The 17,392-nt window shown below is 38.3% G+C and overlaps 2 protein-coding genes across 2 annotated transcripts in view; both read right to left on the bottom strand.

Annotated features, from left to right (window-relative positions):
• The window catches only part of LOC136810505 (A-kinase anchor protein 10, mitochondrial-like), a 46,604-nt gene extending 36,492 nt beyond the window's left edge, over positions 1-10,112 (bottom strand). Inside the window, exon 1 of the mRNA XM_067067081.1 lies at positions 10,025-10,112. The gene's annotated coding sequence lies outside the window, so the exon portion shown is untranslated. The remainder of the gene's footprint in view (positions 1-10,024) is intronic.
• Positions 10,113-14,380: 4,268 nt separating this feature from the next.
• On the bottom strand, positions 14,381-15,800 carry LOC136810567 (ADP-ribosylation factor-like protein 6-interacting protein 4). Its single transcript, XM_067067129.1, has 4 exons — positions 15,765-15,800; positions 15,505-15,668; positions 15,048-15,134; positions 14,381-14,495 (listed from the first exon to the last, which is right to left on the bottom strand). The coding sequence occupies exons 1-4, from the start codon at positions 15,798-15,800 to the stop codon at positions 14,381-14,383; spliced, it is 402 nt and encodes a 133-aa protein (XP_066923230.1).
• Between the last annotated feature and the right edge of the window lie 1,592 nt (positions 15,801-17,392).

Here is a 17,392-nt window from a genome sequence, read left to right as displayed (position 1 = left end):
TGAATTTTTTTACTAATTCTGAAAACATTATTACTATGCATCTTTGCTCAAAATTTGAAATTATTTTGATAATTCTATCAAAAGTTATTGGAATTTCAATTTTTATGACGTCATCAAAATAGCGCAAAATTGAGGATTTTTGCGAATTACGCAAAATTTCAAAATGAAAAAACATCTGCCTAGACTGAATCTTATTCTACTTAGTCATACGCTTCGTTTGAGTGCAAAATGAGCTTCTGAAAATGATTTGTAACGTTGCCAGGGGGGGGGTCATGCAGTTATTATATAAGCACTATGACAATTACTACCGTGGTGGTATATAAACCAAAATTTGGGAAAACAGTTACTCCACCAGTGGACTAACTGCAACATGGGTGGTGCCTAAGCCCAAAATTGTCCATTTTGGTCGGATATGGTGTACTAAGTGAGCACATTTTTAAATTTTTCACTTAAAATTTTAGGTTTTTAAAAATTCCGGAAGCAAAAAAATTCAAAACATTTTTTTCAAAAGTCAAAAAAAAATCACAAAATTTTTTCTTCAATCAAGGCATGAAAGATGTTTTAACAAACTTGGAAAATGATTGAGATATTTAACTCTCGAACGGTCGTTAATAGGACGTACCCAGTAAAATGGTATCAAAAATGAGGAATACAGTGAAAAAATTGCCAAATTTGGCATTTTTGGGGGTGGTATACACCAATTTTGAGGGTAAAATCAGTTAGTACACTATAGAATAACTGCAAGGGTGGTGGTGTCTGAAGAAATTGTCCAAAATTGCAGTTACTCCACATAGTGTCAAGGAGTAACTGCAAGACCCCCCCCCTGACGTTGCAAGCATTTTGACCCCGCCTTAATCCCCTGGAGAAAGAAATTCATTTTTTCCAATTTGGACGAATTTTTACAAATTTTCAAGCCTTTTCAAGCCTTTCCAAAGCCTTTTCACGCCTTTCCAAAGCCTTTTAAAGGCTTTGGATGACTGATGGAGGGTGCTGGCTTCGAAGGAGAGCAAGGCAAAGGGTATCCAAAGGGGTCCAAAGGACTATGGGGGGGGCTGTGGAGGGCTGTAGAGCCCTCAATTGGTCTCAGCGGCGATTTTTCCTGGTGGGATAGGGGTGTAACAGTCTCAATTGAGAAGGACATTTTTGGCAATTTTTGCCGGCTTTTGACGGCACTTTGAGAAAATTTGAAGGACTTCTAACGGTGCAGGCATGTACTATCACATCCCCCTGAACAGTGAGCACCGATCAGACCCCCCCAGCACACCAGCTGGGACCCCCAGGGGCCGTCCACGGTGGTACCCAAAGGAGGTCATTTTTTTTTTCCAAATTTGACCAATTTTCAAGCCTTTCCGCCTTTCCAAGCCTTTTAAAGGCTTCGGATGACTGATAGAGGGTGCTGGCTTTAAGGGAGCAAGCAAGCAAGGCAGAGGGTATCCGAAGCGGTCCGAAGGGCTGTGGGGAACTGTAGAGGCCTCAATTGGTCCCACCGGGGCTAGTACCCAAAGGAGGTCATTTTCGGCAATTTTTGCCGGCTTTTGAAGACACTTTGAGGATTTTTGAAGGACCCTCACCGGTGCAAGCGTGTACCCTCACATCCCCCATGACCAATGGGCACCAATTGAACCCCCTGGAACCCCGACTAGAATCCCCAGGGGCCGTCTGTGCTGGTACCTAAAAGAGGTCATTTTTTTCTAATTTTGACCAAGTTTCGCCAAGTTTCAAGCCTTTCCAAGGGCTGACGGCGGGTGCTGGCTTTGAGGGAGATCAAAGCAGAGTGTGGAGGGCTGTAGAGGCCTCAATCGGTCCCACCGGGGAACTTTGCCTGACTATTTAGTCGGTCTCACCGGAGAACTTTGCCTGACTGCTTAGTCAGCTCTGAGCAAGGTACAAATAGCCAAAAAAAGCACTCCAGGCATGCTCCACGTCCATACCAGGATGAAAGCACCTGTTCTCGTCAGATCACGGAAGTTAAGCATAGTACTTGGATGGGGGACCCCCTGGGAACTCCCGGTGCCGTGGAGCGGAGGTGGAGGTTTTTCTTCTAGTGATGTTAGTAATGCTATGCTATGCTTTTGGGTGGTGCTGCTTTACTTTTGCACCTTTAGCCAAGCCTCAAGAATGCTCTAAGGGTGCTTTAGAGCTCATTAACAAGCCCTCACAACCCAGCGCTCGGCCAGCAGTAAGCCCAGTGGTCCAAAGTTCACGCACTGGGGATCCCCTGATCGAATGCGATCAGGTTCGGTCTACTTTTTGACCAGGTTTTGATATTTTATGTTTTTTTTGGTGTAGATTCCAAAAAAAGTGGTCCAAAGTCCTGAAAAGTTCACGGAAAGGCTATAGAGGGGGTTCAGAACTCGTACCAGACCAGCTCGGAGCCCCCGGTGTGATGGAAAGCAGTGCGACGTTTCTACAACTCGTGAACGAGTTGGCGGTGACGTACACCATCAACCAAGACCAAGATATACTCTGAGGAGTCCCTAATGAGCTCTGGACCAAGTCAAGCTAGCGAAGGAATGACACACCTGAGAAATTTCGCCAGCGCAAGGCTTGAAGTTGGCCCAGTGGTAAAAGGCGTTGGGTTCATACCCTGAGTATCAGAGGTTAAGTTTTCAAGGAATATATTAACCTCTGAAGACCAATAATAGAAATTTTATCGCGCATGTGTCAATCTAATCACTGTAGAAAGAATCAAAGATGAAGAGCAAATATTACCTTATTAATGTCTAGCAGACTGTATCAGTATGTAGTTTACTATTTACGAATTCCCCCAAAACCTCCAAGTGTAATTGAAGTGAGTTTCTTTCGAAAGAAATCTTTTACATGATCCCCAAATGTATAACAGTAATTACTCAACTATTAATTATGGAAATATCACTTTAATTGAATCGAAATAATAGACAGACTTTATGGTCGTGTTCAGACCTGAAAGTTTAAGTTTAAGGCTTAAGGAGTAGTAAGTTGATATGGGAATTAAGAAATGCAACGACTTAATTGCTATTTCATCTTTTAGATAGATTACATAAGAGAGGAAAAAGGAATCTCCTTCGTTTTTGATGCGGAGTATGGGTCCATCGATCCATGATATTCTCATTAAAAGCCCGTTAACTGCCTAAATTGCTTAAGACGCTCCGAGCGTCTCTAAGTCATAAATTTCACGTTCTCCATTCATAATTTACAAAAGGAGCATGCTTTTCACTTGCGAATTCTGATTTCGTCTATTCAGAGAACTGTCACGAAATCGTAAAAACCTTTTTTTTAAACCAGAGGGTGATTCCTTTTTAAACTTTGGTTTAACTAATGAGGAGCGTGCAGTTAAATACAAAAGGAATATAAAAGAGGCATGCGGACATAATTACTTTAAACCTAGGTCTGAACACGGCCTATGTTACGATCTATCACCGACTCTTTTTAAAAAGCATTGATGACTTTTTTTCAGTTGTGTTTTCAACAACGGGAATAAAAACATCAACTTTGAACTTCATCCAAGATCTTGGATGGTCGTCATGGTTACTTTTGTCTTCGTTGATTGCGCGCTGAATAGAATCTCGATTCGTCGGCACAGCGTCGATATATAATTTCGACCTGTGCTTTCCACGGTATTGGGTTTACGCACTTGGGATCCCCAGCTCGAATCGGGTCAGGGTCACCTTTAAAATTTTAAAGGTTTTGATATTTCATGTTTTTTTTGGTGTAGATTCCGAAAACATAGGTCCAAAGTCCTGAAAAGTTGACAGGAGGGCGCTACGGCACTGTAAATGACCCCCTCTCCTAGCGCCGGACTGGGTGGGTTTCACGGCTTGAAACTTTCTGGAGACATCAAACATATCGGAGGGGGAAAGCATGCCAAATCTTATCACTCCATCGTCACCGGTCACCCAGCTATGGGGCAGCGAAAGGTGCGCTGCATGATCTTCCCGTAAGGACGATTGCTGGGCCGTACGGCGTTTTCAGCCGGTCAAACTCTCAGTGAGGCATTTCTACGAAATGGAAAACAAGCCTGCAAAATATCTAAGACGTAGCACCAAAATTGAAGACACAGCGCCCGATTAGATTTTGCCTTAAGTCGGTCTGGACTTATTACAGCGCAAGACCTTCCCGTAAGGACGATTGCCGGGTCACACGGCGTTCGCCAGAGCTCAAATTCAGCATGGTGAATCTCTACCAACCAGAGAACAAGCATGCCAATGAAAAAATTTGTTAAAGCGAAAAAAAAAAAGTGTGAAAAATGTGAGTTTATTAAAGCGATGAAATAGTCAGTTTATCTAAGCGAAAAAAGTGAGTTTATCAAAGCGAAAAAAATAAGTTTATCTAAGCGAAAAAAATGAGTTTATCTAAGCGAAAAAAAAAGAGTTTATCTAAGCGAAAAAAATGATTTTATCTAAGCGAAAAAATGTGAATCTATCAAAGCGAAAAAAAGTTATTATCTAAGCGAAAAAAAAGAGTTTATCTAAGCGAAAAAAAAGAGTTTATCTAAGCGAAAAAAAAGAGAGTTTATCTAAGTGAAAAAAAGTGAGTTTATCTAAGCGAAAAAAGTGAGTTTATCTAAGCGAGAAAAGTGAGTTTATCTAAGCGAGAAAATTGACTTTCATCTAAGCGAAAAAAAATATTTTATCTAAGCGAAAAAAGTGAGGTTATCTAAGCAAAAAAAAGTGAGTTTATCTAAGCGAAAAAAGTGAGTTTATCTAAGCGAGAAAATTGACTTTTATCTAAGCGAAAAAAATTAGTTTATCCAAGCGAAAAAAGTGAGTTTATCTATGCGGAAAATTGACTTTTATCTAAGCGAAAAAGTATTCCATTACTGAGCGAGAATTTCATTTTGATCGAAGCGAAAGCTAATTCATTGAGAGCCAAGATGATATAGTTTTGCAACATAAGGCGCGTCATATTAAACATCCTTACAAAGGGGAGGGGGAGTGCAAGAACCTTTTTCTAGTCGAGAAGAAAAAACTATTTGAAAATTTATTTTCATACCTTAAAGTGAAGGTGGACGAACTAACAGTCTTTTACTCACTGGAAATCCCCCCCCCCCCCTAGAAAGTTGAAACAATCCTTTAGACCCCCTGGAAATTCTTCTGGGATAACCCCTTTGAAATGTTTGTCTTCGTTCGGTATAAAATGAAACGGCCCCATTCGTTTCGTTCCACAATGGTTAATAAATTGTACTAAAGTCTGTTCCAAAAAATATTGACAGTCCGCACGTTTTGATACATAACTCTTAAAGGAGAAAGGATATAATTTTAACCTCGTTGAAAAGATAATCTTAAGCGGATGATTTTTAGGCTGATTTTTTCAACTTGGTCGAAAATTTTGTATTTATACTTTTCTGAAACTTCGCAAATATGTTTTCAGACTTTTTATATAATTCTTGGATCACAAGTTGTAGCCCTCCAAAGTGGGTCCATTTTGCCATTTTTAGCCTACTTTGAAGGGATTTAATTCGGAGTTGTTTTTAGCGTTAATAAATTGATACATTTTCGAAACTGTCGTTAAAGAAGTTCTTATAAGTAAAAAACTGCAAATAAAAATTTTGCATAAAAAATAGTTTACAATATTTTATAGTGTATATTTAATGGAAGTTATCAAACTACTTGAGGTCAATAGGCTATGTCTAACGGTGCTGAAACTGGAATAAAATGATTTTTAGAAGCGAAAATGAAAGTTTTTACCAAAAAAATAAATTTTTTTATTTCTTCCTGCCCAAGACATTGCGCTGATGAAAATTATATTCTTTTGTTAAAGTACAGAAAATTAGCCACCTACAGTAGCGTGGTGGGTTGTGATTCGAACTTCTATAATTCGAGTCTTTCCATAATTCGAACTTATTTCCAGTCCCCATCAAGTAGCAACCTTCCTAAGTACTTTCCAAGATTTAAATCTCTCTGTAAATCGAATGAATAAGAGTTGGAGTTCGAATTAGCGAAAGCGAAAGCGAACTGTATTTGTAAAAGTCATAACTTTAAGTTGAAAAGGGGCGCCAAAATTAGTAATCAGAGGCGCCTTTTTGTACCCCTTTTCTTCGGCGCCCCCCCCCCCCGAAAAATTGGGCGCTGCCCCCTTTACCACCACGCTACTGGCCAACTATTTAGTCGATTTGAATCAAATAAAAATACGTTCTATACTAAGATCCATACTAAATCAAGATATCCAATAATAATATGGTCACATAAAAAAATTATTTAGCACTTCCCAGTGCTTTCTCTTCAATATTTGTCACAAATTTGGTACCATTTTGAATTTTCATCAAAACACACGTCACCGAAATAAACATATCGTCTTTCTCAAAAGCCGTCACTACAAAACGATCATTTTTCGAATCAGTCATTCCTTTAACTGTAACACCCACCGTATCATGGGTGGAAGGGCGGACCAAACCACCAATAAGGGTGTTCACGATGACCTTAAAATTACGCCCTGTATACGCCCGAATCTTATCACGAACATTGCAAGTGATTTCTTTCGACATATGTTTATCGCTTTTCTCGTGACAATCAATCTTTGACAAAACTTGACGAGCTTCGTTTTCAGAAATATCTCGAATCTTAGCCTCGCTTACGATCGATGCATCTTCCCAGAAACTTGTATCAAAGCAATCGTGTAATAGTTCAGACGATTTTCGTGTTATTGGCTCCTCTCGGTCCGGAGTTTCTGAACCACTCGGTATAGACAAGCGGCTAGTCTTACTTTTGATTACATTCTTATTCAACTCAAGATCTAACGAACTATATCGTCTGGTCTTAGATAAGTTTCCTTTTTCATTTTCTCCGCCATTTTTGACTTCGTTAGATAAGCTTCTAGTCCTGATATTTCGGTACGTTTTGGAGGTGTTCCTACTTGAAGATTTGGATTCTCTTGAACTGGAGGAGCTACTTCTTCGACGAGATTTCTGTCTACCAAAAATCTTTCCTTGATCAATCTGTACAGTGATAGCTGGCATACTGCTTTCAAGATTTCCCGATTTCATATCATCTTGTTTCCCGATTTGATTCGATTTTTGTTCATCAATGAAGACGTCTTCGTCACCGTTGGATAGCTTGTCTTGACTTCTCGAACGCTCGACACTACAAACAAAAGCTCCTACATGTATCAAGTTACCTTCACTCTGAGTCTTTAAATTATCATCAAGATTTTTAAGCGCGGCGAGCGCATCATCTACTTGAACCTGATTCGGTTTCCGTAAGTCTGCCGAGTTACTAAACGATCTTTTCATGGTAGCTTGCTCTTTCTTATGAAGATCATCTATACTAAAACGTACGGTTAGATTCTTTGATCTGCTTCTGGTATGACGATCGAGTGTACCTCCCGTTAAATTCAATCGACTAGACGTAGATGAGGCGAAGCTATCCAGACTAAGATCACTTTGATGATAATTGATGCCCCCGTTTGATCGATAGCTTCGATGGCGTGTTGGGCGTAACCACGCTTCTGCAACATCCGCTTGACTAAGAGAGTTGGTTGACAAAGCAGGGCGTTGCATTCGCGCCCTCGGTAAATTTAAGGAGGCTGGGGACGAATTTTTTGGCGCCAATTTTCGATGTCTATTATTTTCACCGTCTGATGTGACCGAGATTGAAATATCAGGTGCTGAGGTTTGTCTCTTTTTACGTCGCAACGTCGCTGAGAAACGTCTGTTGGGGCCATTTGTATGATCGAGACCATACGGTATTGAACTTGTTTTCCCAATAATATCATTGAAGAAATTCAATACAGCGGAGAAGCGTGATTTCTTCATGTGCTCTCCTTCACTGTCGCTAATATTGTTATTGCGATCAACGTCTGCCATTTTGTTTAGTCAAATATTTCTATAGCAACTCTATGCAACAATACCTTTAATCAGTTCCAATAAATATAAATTGGATACCACGAATGTTTTCTCAATAAATGTAATGTAACTCTCGTTCTTGTTGATTCCGTTATTCGCTTATTCAGATTCGAGCTCCCAAGTGTAGGGAAATAATGTCTTTTCAGTGCATCAGATGATTGCAAATATACTCCTCGCCCGAAAAACGAAAAAACTGTATCTCAAAACAACACTTGCGCCATGATTACCAAAAGTTTGTATAAATTGATTTGTAAAATGCTAACAACGTTTAAAAAGGTGAGATCGATCATTTAACACCAATTCTCAGGATCAATGTTTTTGTCGGTTTGTCAAGTATACTTTTCCGTTGTTTAAAAACCAAAATTTATCACAACAAGTCTTTTCCGTTCGTATGACTCTAAATGTTTTAAAGGAAAATAAATAGGTATGTATTAAACATATCAGTGAGAAGTAATTGATAAAGATTTAATATGGTTTAATTAGCACTATTGGTTAAATTTCATATATTAAAATTTGAATAATTAAATCAAGGGAGAAAAAAAGTATGTAATTACTCATTTAAATAAGGTTAAACGATAAATAGAAATGGAATTAGCAGGGAGTTTTTAATCACTTTTTTATGACATATGAGAGCTACACTTTTTTTATAAGAAGCCTTCAGAAGTTCTTTTTTTGAATTTAACCCAAAAAATGTTCTTGACATGTTCTTATCATCTCCATTTTGTGAATAGCTTCGTCCATTTTCCTAAGAAATCGGCCATTTTAGAGTACGCAAGCCTCAAAATATACTCAACTTGCTCTTAACATTTTGGCCATCGAAGCTTTATTCGAATTCTATCAAAAGTTATACATCCTTTTTTTGTCTCCGCTGCAAATTATATTGAGACAGATTTTACATGTTAAATCTAGGCTTAATTTGAATCTCCAGCCTTAGAATATTTCAGGATGATATTCTCTAAAAATCTTAAGAATATCGATGATAATATGAAAACAAAACACCATTCTTAAAGCGTTTATATGGTATCAATCTTTAACAAAGCTTCTTTATCAATTACAAGGATAATCCCTTGGAAAGAGATTGCTAATGAGAAATATCTATGTCTGTCAAATAATCCGCTCTTTCGGTGGATAAGAATTCTCTCTAATCGCTCTCTACTTAATCGAAAATATTTATTGTAGGAAAATCTCTAACATAAGTTTTTTTAATCCACCAAGACTGGCATAAAACTTCCAAGTCCTTATGTTTTTAGTTAAAGTAGACTCTCGCTTATTCGAACCTCTATAATTCGAATCTTTCTGTAATTCAAACTAAAGTATTTGCCCCCGTGGTGTAAAACGCTCTCCATAATTCGAATCATTTTCTAATTCGACCCAGCTGGCACACAACGTTGTTTCGACGTTTTTCTGACGTTCACAACGTCCATATCATACATAAAGCTTTATTTATTCTGTTGGGATTTAGGTAATTTTCTAGTTGGTGAGTTGGGAGTTGCTACAAAATTATGGCAACTGAACATTTTTAGTTAACTATTGGCTTTTTAGATCCTGAAAATGGTAAGGTGCTGGCAAGCAAAGCGAAAATAACGTTATAAAAACGTTGAAACAACGTTGTGTGCCAGCCGGGGAAGAAAAGTCTTAGTCCCTTGAAGTTCGAATTAGAGAGAGCCACAACTGTATATCATATTTTTGTTGATAGCAATTCAAGCATTGCCAAATTTAGGGCTAATAATTTTTCAATTAGTAGATTAGATTGTTACGTAACTTGTTTACGACTATTGCATATTCTAAAGTATGGTGATGTTCTACAGCTAACTGTTAGAGGAGCAGGGTAAAATGTCAACTTTTGATACTTAACATGCAGCATGTTCACTAGTACTGAAAAAATAGGACCAAATTAAGGGTTTCGAACTTTTATTTCATGTTTAGCTCCCACGTGTGCCCTATAAGCCTGACTGATGCAAAGAAAAATGATAGCACTAACCACATATTTCTGTAAAGCTCGAAGGAGCCATCTAGCGCGCTTTGACTAAAAAGTGTGCCGTGGTTAGGTAGGAAATCCTACCTAGGTGACGTGACATTACAATAGAATTTCAGCGCTTGACCAATAAGAAGCTTCGCAGGTATTCAAAAACAATAGCAACAATATACCAACTAGCATCTTCAGACTCTACAGAAATATGTGGCACTAACCCAATGATGACTTACCGGTTATTGCCAACATATTGTGAATTTGTAACAAGATCTTTCATTTACGGTTTAGACCGATGCTCGTGGCAAAGTATTCTCCGTCATTCTTCGTCGACATCTAAAAACAACAACAAAATTAGAGCTGAAAAACAGAAACGCTTAGAATGAAAATCATAATATTTGATAAAAAAGGGGAAGTACCTGCGAAATCTAAAACACAACAAATGGTTTTTAAGTGCTCTAATTTACTTCTCAGATGCCTAATAAACGGGCCCCGGTAATTAGGTCCTCCGTTTATCCCGACCCCCCCCTCGTTTATTAGGCGACCGAGAGTAACACTTTGGACCTTAAGATCATAGGATCCGGAAGTGTTGAAATCGAACTTTAAATTCTGAAAACGTCCAAATGAACAATATTATCAATATATTCGAACTAAAATATTGATCCCCTCAGCTGGAAAGCAGCATAAAAAAATCTCTGTAATTTGAATATTTCTCTAGTTCGAAGAAAATTCATTGAAGATCGAATTAGAGAGAGCCAACTGTATCCTGCACTTCACTGTTCAAGGTAAATATCTTGGAGCTAAAAGGTTCTTTAATACAATAATGACCGGTTAGTGAGGGCTGTCAAGTAACGACCGAGCTTGCGAGGTTGTTGCGTTGACCGAGGGCAATATTTTCAGTACAGCCCTCACTAACCTGTCATTATTGTATTTGTTAACCGTTTCCTTCAGCTTCGATTGATTTTCAGCGCTTTATCCAGGGAAATTTTTTTTTTTTTTTTTTTTTTGCATTGGTGCCAACCGCAGAAGTAATTAAATATTAAATTAAAACGTTACAATGTATAAATTGCTTAAAATACGTAGAGCTAGGAAATTCAAAGTTAAATAAAGAAAAAAAAATTGAAATCACGACACAAACAAAACTGAAAACTGAATCGAAAAACTGTCGAAATAGCACAACTTAGCGGGTCATGCCAAACTCAAAAGCATAAACAAAAGCAATGGTCAATACGGTGAAAAAATTAAGTACTAAAATCTATGAAAAGCTAACATTTCAAAATATTATTATTTAATAAGTCAATCTCATCAAACCTAAGGTTTGGTTTTAGTGTTCGTGTGCCGCGAATACATGTTACGACGGATCTCGTTAAAGCAAACGAAATTTTTGTTCTGATCCAATTTTTGGTTTGAGACGCGTGAGAATCTGTCTTATCAGCTAGTAGATTAGCTAGCGCTCCAAAGAAGTGCTCAGCCTCTACACCCATTCCACCATTCATGGAAAATATCAACGGAGTGAATGATCCATGATCAACTTTGATAATTCGTTCGTTGTAGTTTCTCTTTTTTTCCCGTTCGTTTGACGCAAAAGCACTTTTGAGACTTTGGGCTGTGTATCTCAGAGCATAGGCGTTGAATACCTTTACATCAAAAAATGCTCGTTGTCCACGAACCCAAAAGCCTCCAGCACTGATGTCAGCTCTCGCGTTGTCAGTCGTGATCGCACCTTTGTTTAAGCGTTCGCCAGTGATCGGCTCCAACATTGGTTCGATAGCGACATCATGTGTCACTTGATTCAACATTTGAGCAATTGTATCCCTGTGCAAGTGTTGTGCCGTTGGTAGATGAACCCTCCTTTAGGGCAGGAAAGTGCATGCTCAACAGAGAACGACTTGCCACATGCACATGTCGATGGTAGGTGCTTCATGTTCCATCTGTATCGGACGGCAATTGCGTCGAAGAACTCTCTTTTTGATAGGTTGAAATTTTCAGATTTCAGGGGTACAGTGGTCAACCAATTGGATGCACCTTTTGCTTGAGCAAGATCGTTCGCTTTCAGCTCTTGACGTGTCATTTCTCTGCGGAGATTTTCGAGGATGATTGTTCTTCCTTCTTTCCGTTTTCTCTTGATCTCAGACTTTGCTGCCCTGTTGTCAACTTCGTACACTGGTTTCTGTTCGATGATGTCTTGGGAGAACTTCATTGTAAGTTCTCTGGAGTTTTGAAATTCTTCCTTCGCCAGAGATGATAAGATGGGTATGGCCAATCCTCCCATACGCACCGGTAGTGACAAGAGTAGTCTTTCTTCGGTGCTGCAGTGATGGTTTTCAGTAATTGAAGGAATGAAATGTTTGTCAATAACTTCATCGAGGGGCTTCAGATATTCCTCAATTCCGGGCATCACACGTAGGTAGTAGGTGAACTTGCTAACATACCCACCAACGAATGCACAGTAGGCGAGGTGTGGTTCTGATCTTGCGATATCACTCAGTGTTTGGAGCTCAGCTTGCCATTTTTCTATCAATTTCTTTACATATTCCTGTTGGCCACCCTCTTGACCAATGAAACCACCAAGATATTTGTGTCCATCAACCGTGATGTTGATTCCACTGTCTTTGAATAGCACCTTTGCTTCTTCGAGCTTATCCTCCTTCACTATCAAATACGACTTGGAAGCTTTTGGGTTGTAACCTAGGAGAGGTCCTAAGTCATTGACGTCATCCCACCACTTCTTCAGGGCTTGAAGCTTCCCAGTACCAGCGAGGTCGTCAGCATATGCAGCATTTTTAACTCCTTGTGTCAGCAAATCTTCTTGGAGGATCTCAAGCAGTGGCATTAATCCAATTGCATATGCTGGCATTGCTGTAGGGTCACCTTGTGTGGTACCTTCTTGCGATGCAATCTCCTTTCCTCCCATTAGGAAAAGTCTTGATGGGCGGTGGTAGCAGTTGTGAAATAAAGCGAAAAAAACAAGCGAAAAGAGATCAAAATTTTTTATAATTTCTGACGTCAGAAATAAATGAAATGATGTCAACGCATTGTTCATTTTTCTTTGAAAAAGTGACGTTACAAGGAATTTTCCTAACGACGGGCAACTCTGGACAGTGCAGGCCCGTCGTCATGCGAAAAGAACCAATTGCGTTGTGCAAAAAGCCGTGTAGCCCGCTTCGAAATGTAACTGGTTAACAATGGATGATAATAATACTTCGAAGTTCTTAGCTTTCCAATGTGTTTGAAAGGTTCACTCAAACACCCCTGTGTCATAAACCCACTGGGACCCCAGCCCCACTGGAAGATTTGTTCCCCGGTGAGAAAATACCCTGGAATTTCCTACCAAATGGTAAATTTACTTTGATTTCATCCCTTCTCAAAAATCAATGTCTAAAAATTGCACTCCAAAACCATCCTCACTGGATTTTTTAACCTTTGATCAATAAAACTTTTATCCCCATTGGGATTTCAATAGGGATTTATATCTCCACTGAAGAAAAAAGTTCCACCGGGGCTTTGAGACAGGGGTGTACTCAAGCTCTGTGAATGCTTAGACGAACATTTTATCATCCCCCAAATATTTGGTAGATGATAGGAAAGATCTAAACATGAAAGCCTAGAGATACTCAGCAATCCACCCACTGTTTTTATTATCAATAGAGAAAAAAGATTTTTTAATGATGAAGTCAATCGGCAAACACGGTAACCATGGTAGAAATTAAGTCCTCATTTCTACTCCTGCTACGAGTCCAATATTTTGATTTAACTGACAATAAAAAAAACTTAAAAACTTATCATGAAATTTTCACCTTGAATCCTTAGAAACTAATCAAAACATATTTTTTCTTATCAGAGTGATAATTCCTATTCACGATTCCGATTGTCTGTTTATCGGGAAACAGATTAAAAACCGAGAGCTTGTTTTCGATCGTTAAGTGTAAGGAAAATTGTCAGCAATCTAATAGTGAGGTCTGTTGGCACAAAAATACTTCAGATGGTGATAAAAGCATGAAATTTGGCAGATTTATCTGAAGTATTCTTACGTTTTTATGTGCTACCAGACCTCACTACACAGTATCCACTACCCAAAGTAGGACGTTTCAATCCAGTAAACAAAGCCATTTCAATAAAGACTTTTAAAACAGGATTCGTTATTCTTCTATTTTTCTTCCTATTCATCACCATTCAGCATTTGAGGGAATTTGAAGTACCTTGAGGGTTAACACATGGTCCAGCATGATTGATATGGTAGGAAAGGATTGTAGGTGATCATGCTAATACATTACATGTTATATCAATGTATTACGCATTATCAAATTACATGTATTATTATGTTACTGTATTACGCACTATTACATTACATGTATTGCAATATTACTGCATTACGCACTATCACATCACATGTATTATTATCTTACTGTATAACACGTGTATCATTGTACCATAAACAAACAAATCCGATATTCCATCGACTATCATTTGAAAAAACAAGTTCCCTCCTTTACCCCCTTATACAATGTTGAATTTCAGTCCAACTTGACTCTGCAAGATTGTAGTAGGGGAGAAGAGGAGCCAGTAAAACAGTTGAATAATTAGGATTCCATTTACTTTTGGCCAGTATTGTAGTTTAACAACATTATAGCAGGTACCTTATTGATTTCTTTATGTCTTGCTTTGCTGACAATCTCCTCCAACACTTCACCATCGCCTTTGATCAGCCTGAAGATGAAAGAAAATAAGAGTGTAAAACATGAGGGTTATCTCTTTTCACAAAGTGCTCTAAAGCAAAACAAGTCTCAGAGGAATGGCACGAGTAGAGACTGATCTAAGGGATCAACCAGGTAGTCTGATACACAGACCTCTATAGATATATCTTTTTTAAGAATTTTTTTCCCTGAAGGATGCGCAGTTTCCGATTCAAATCCCTGCTCTTTCCTATTTTTTGCTAAGTTCATTTATAAATACCCAAGCCTGATGGCCGTGGACCCCGTGAAAACAACTGACTTCCCTAAAAGTGCTAACAGCGAGCATTCCACGTATGAATATCGACTCTGAGCCAGAGCTGACGGCTAAATACACCTATATTTCCTTAACGACGCGGTCGCCTTTTGAAGGGTCTCTTAATAAATTTACAAGGCGTCAGAACTGCTTTTTAACGTCAATTTAACACGAACCCAGTCCTCCACACTTTAAAGGTTGATAATTAGTGTTTTTGCTTGAATTCCAAAATGAGAATGGGAATAAAAAAGAGATTGGCACCTCATTTAATACCTATTTCTGCCAGTCTCTGGATCGTAAACTCTCCTGACAACACTTTGTTGTTTTTCGTATTCCTCTTTCGTCATCGGTACCATCGTTCTGTAGTTAAGAAAACAATAAACTGTAACTTTTTTATTAATTGCAAAATCCATACCGACACTGATTTATCTCTTTAGATGACACAGTAGTCTCCATAACCGTTATTCAAACATGGTTGCTTTATAAACACCAGGGAAGAAAATTTCGCAGTTTTTTGACAAATCCGTGAAATCAAATTCCACGAAACAAGAATATTCTCTTGATTTAAAAATTTTGGGGCAAAATAAGCCAAATTTGAAAAAAAAATTCCTCTTAACCGCGAAATTAAATTCCACGAAGATTTCTTCCCTTAAGGTAGTTGTGGTCAGAGAACCACTTTCAGATAAACTTCGATCAGAGATTATCTAAAAGCCTGCAACCAACCACGTACCTTTTTTTTGGTGCTGCAGAAGAAGACACAACATTAGAAACAACATTGTTCGCTGTTTCGTCGTTTCCCTTGGGTGGCTTTGATGGATGACTTTTAGTTGTCTGACGATCGTTCTTCACTTTCACTTTCACTTTCGATTTAGCTTTCTTTTCTTTCTTGTCCGCCTAAATAAAGAAACCGAAATTATCATAATACAGAAGAAATTCCATCACTATTAGGGATTTTACTTCGAATAGTCGAAATATTCGAATAAAAGATACAGTTTTTATATAAATCGCTATAAGAGGAGCAGTCATTTAAGACATATCAAAACCTCAGAAACTGAAGCAATATGGGTTAAAATCAGCCGACTCTTAAATCGATGTTTTGGAAATTTTTTGTTTCAATGCTCGGATATCAAAGGAAACGACACGGCGCAAGGCTATTGCAAATATTGCTAAATTTCATTATGCCAAAAGAAAACAATAATAATGTTCATATAAAAAGTTAGAAATCAACTAGAAATTAAATTCGATATGTAGTTGTAAATGAGTCCCCCCAGCGGTTTGCGTGATGGCGTGATTGGGACTTTTTTCTTGCGTGATGGCGTGATTTTTTTTGGCGTGGTCAATATTTTGGCGTGATGCGTGATAGGGCAAAAATTTGAGGCGTGATGCGTGATTTGGGCTATTTTTCGCTATTTTTTGCGTGATGACAAATTTTAGCGATTTTCGTGATGCGTGATTGAGAATTTTTTTTTGCGTGATGGCGTGATTAGGGGTGCCGCTGGGGGGGGGGGGGCTCGTAAAAAGTATTCAAACGCTACTTGTTTATATTGGAGATATCAGAAGTACCTTGTTAAGGAAAGAAATTTTTGCGGAATTTAATTTCACTGTTCACAGCTCAAAATTTTGAAGTTTCGCGAATTTAATTTCGCGGTTGAGATAACTTTTTTTGTTTCGAATATGGCCTATTTGCCCCCAAAAAGACCAATTTTAGAGGTGATTTATTAAATCCTGAGAATATTCGTGTTTCACGGAATTTAGTTTCGCGGATTTATCAAAAAACCACGAAATGAAATTCCGCGAAAATTTGTCCCGTGAAAATTTCTTCCCTTAAGGTATGAGAATAGTAATAGGTAAAATCGAATAAAATTATTTAAAAAACGCAAAATATGGACAAGCGGTAAAATATCCGATCTCTAACACCCCTGTCTCGATAACCTGGTAAAAAGTGTTCTGGCTAGTACGTTGTGAAGAGATAATACAGCGATAACGTTAACAATTTGATGTCATTTCCCAGTGGAGATGATTCATTTTGCCCCTAAAATGGCCTCCTCCTGGCCACATTGTGATAGATAACGAGATTGCTCACGGGAATTTCTAACCCGCGCGAGCAAACGGCACCTGTCAATCATTTTTTAGACCTGTCAATCGTTTTTTAGCAGCATCTTTTCACTTGTGGTTCTGAAAAAAGTGTTTAAACTTGATTTTCATGAGAAGGGAAAGTCATCCTCTTGACTCTTGACTCTCCACCCGCTAACCAACCTCTGATCTATTTTGAAATACTATATTATACTTGAGTCAAACTGCACTGAGGTGACACTACTTTAGAAAATTTTTTTTCTTAAAGTTATAACGGGAATTTTCAAAAATATTAAAAAGAAAAAGTTTGATCAATACTGACAAAATAACACAAACTTCAACGCACCGTATAGGATTCGAACTCTCAAAAGTATCTTTTCTTTACATACTAGTCCACCACCTTAACCATTCGCCTACTCTAGTTGTAGGAATGAAAAGGACAATGATTAACGATATGTACCCTACTTTTATTTGCCATGACCTGTATAATTTTATTTATCCTGTCAAGGTATTAACTTCTTAAACAAATGATTTTAGATCATTTC

This window comes from Clytia hemisphaerica, unplaced genomic scaffold (genome assembly GCF_902728285.1).
Source record: "Clytia hemisphaerica strain Z4C2 unplaced genomic scaffold, Clytia hemisphaerica genome assembly, whole genome shotgun sequence".
Taxonomy (NCBI): Eukaryota; Metazoa; Cnidaria; class Hydrozoa; order Leptothecata; family Clytiidae; genus Clytia; species Clytia hemisphaerica.
This window is presented reverse-complemented; position numbering and strand designations above follow the sequence as displayed.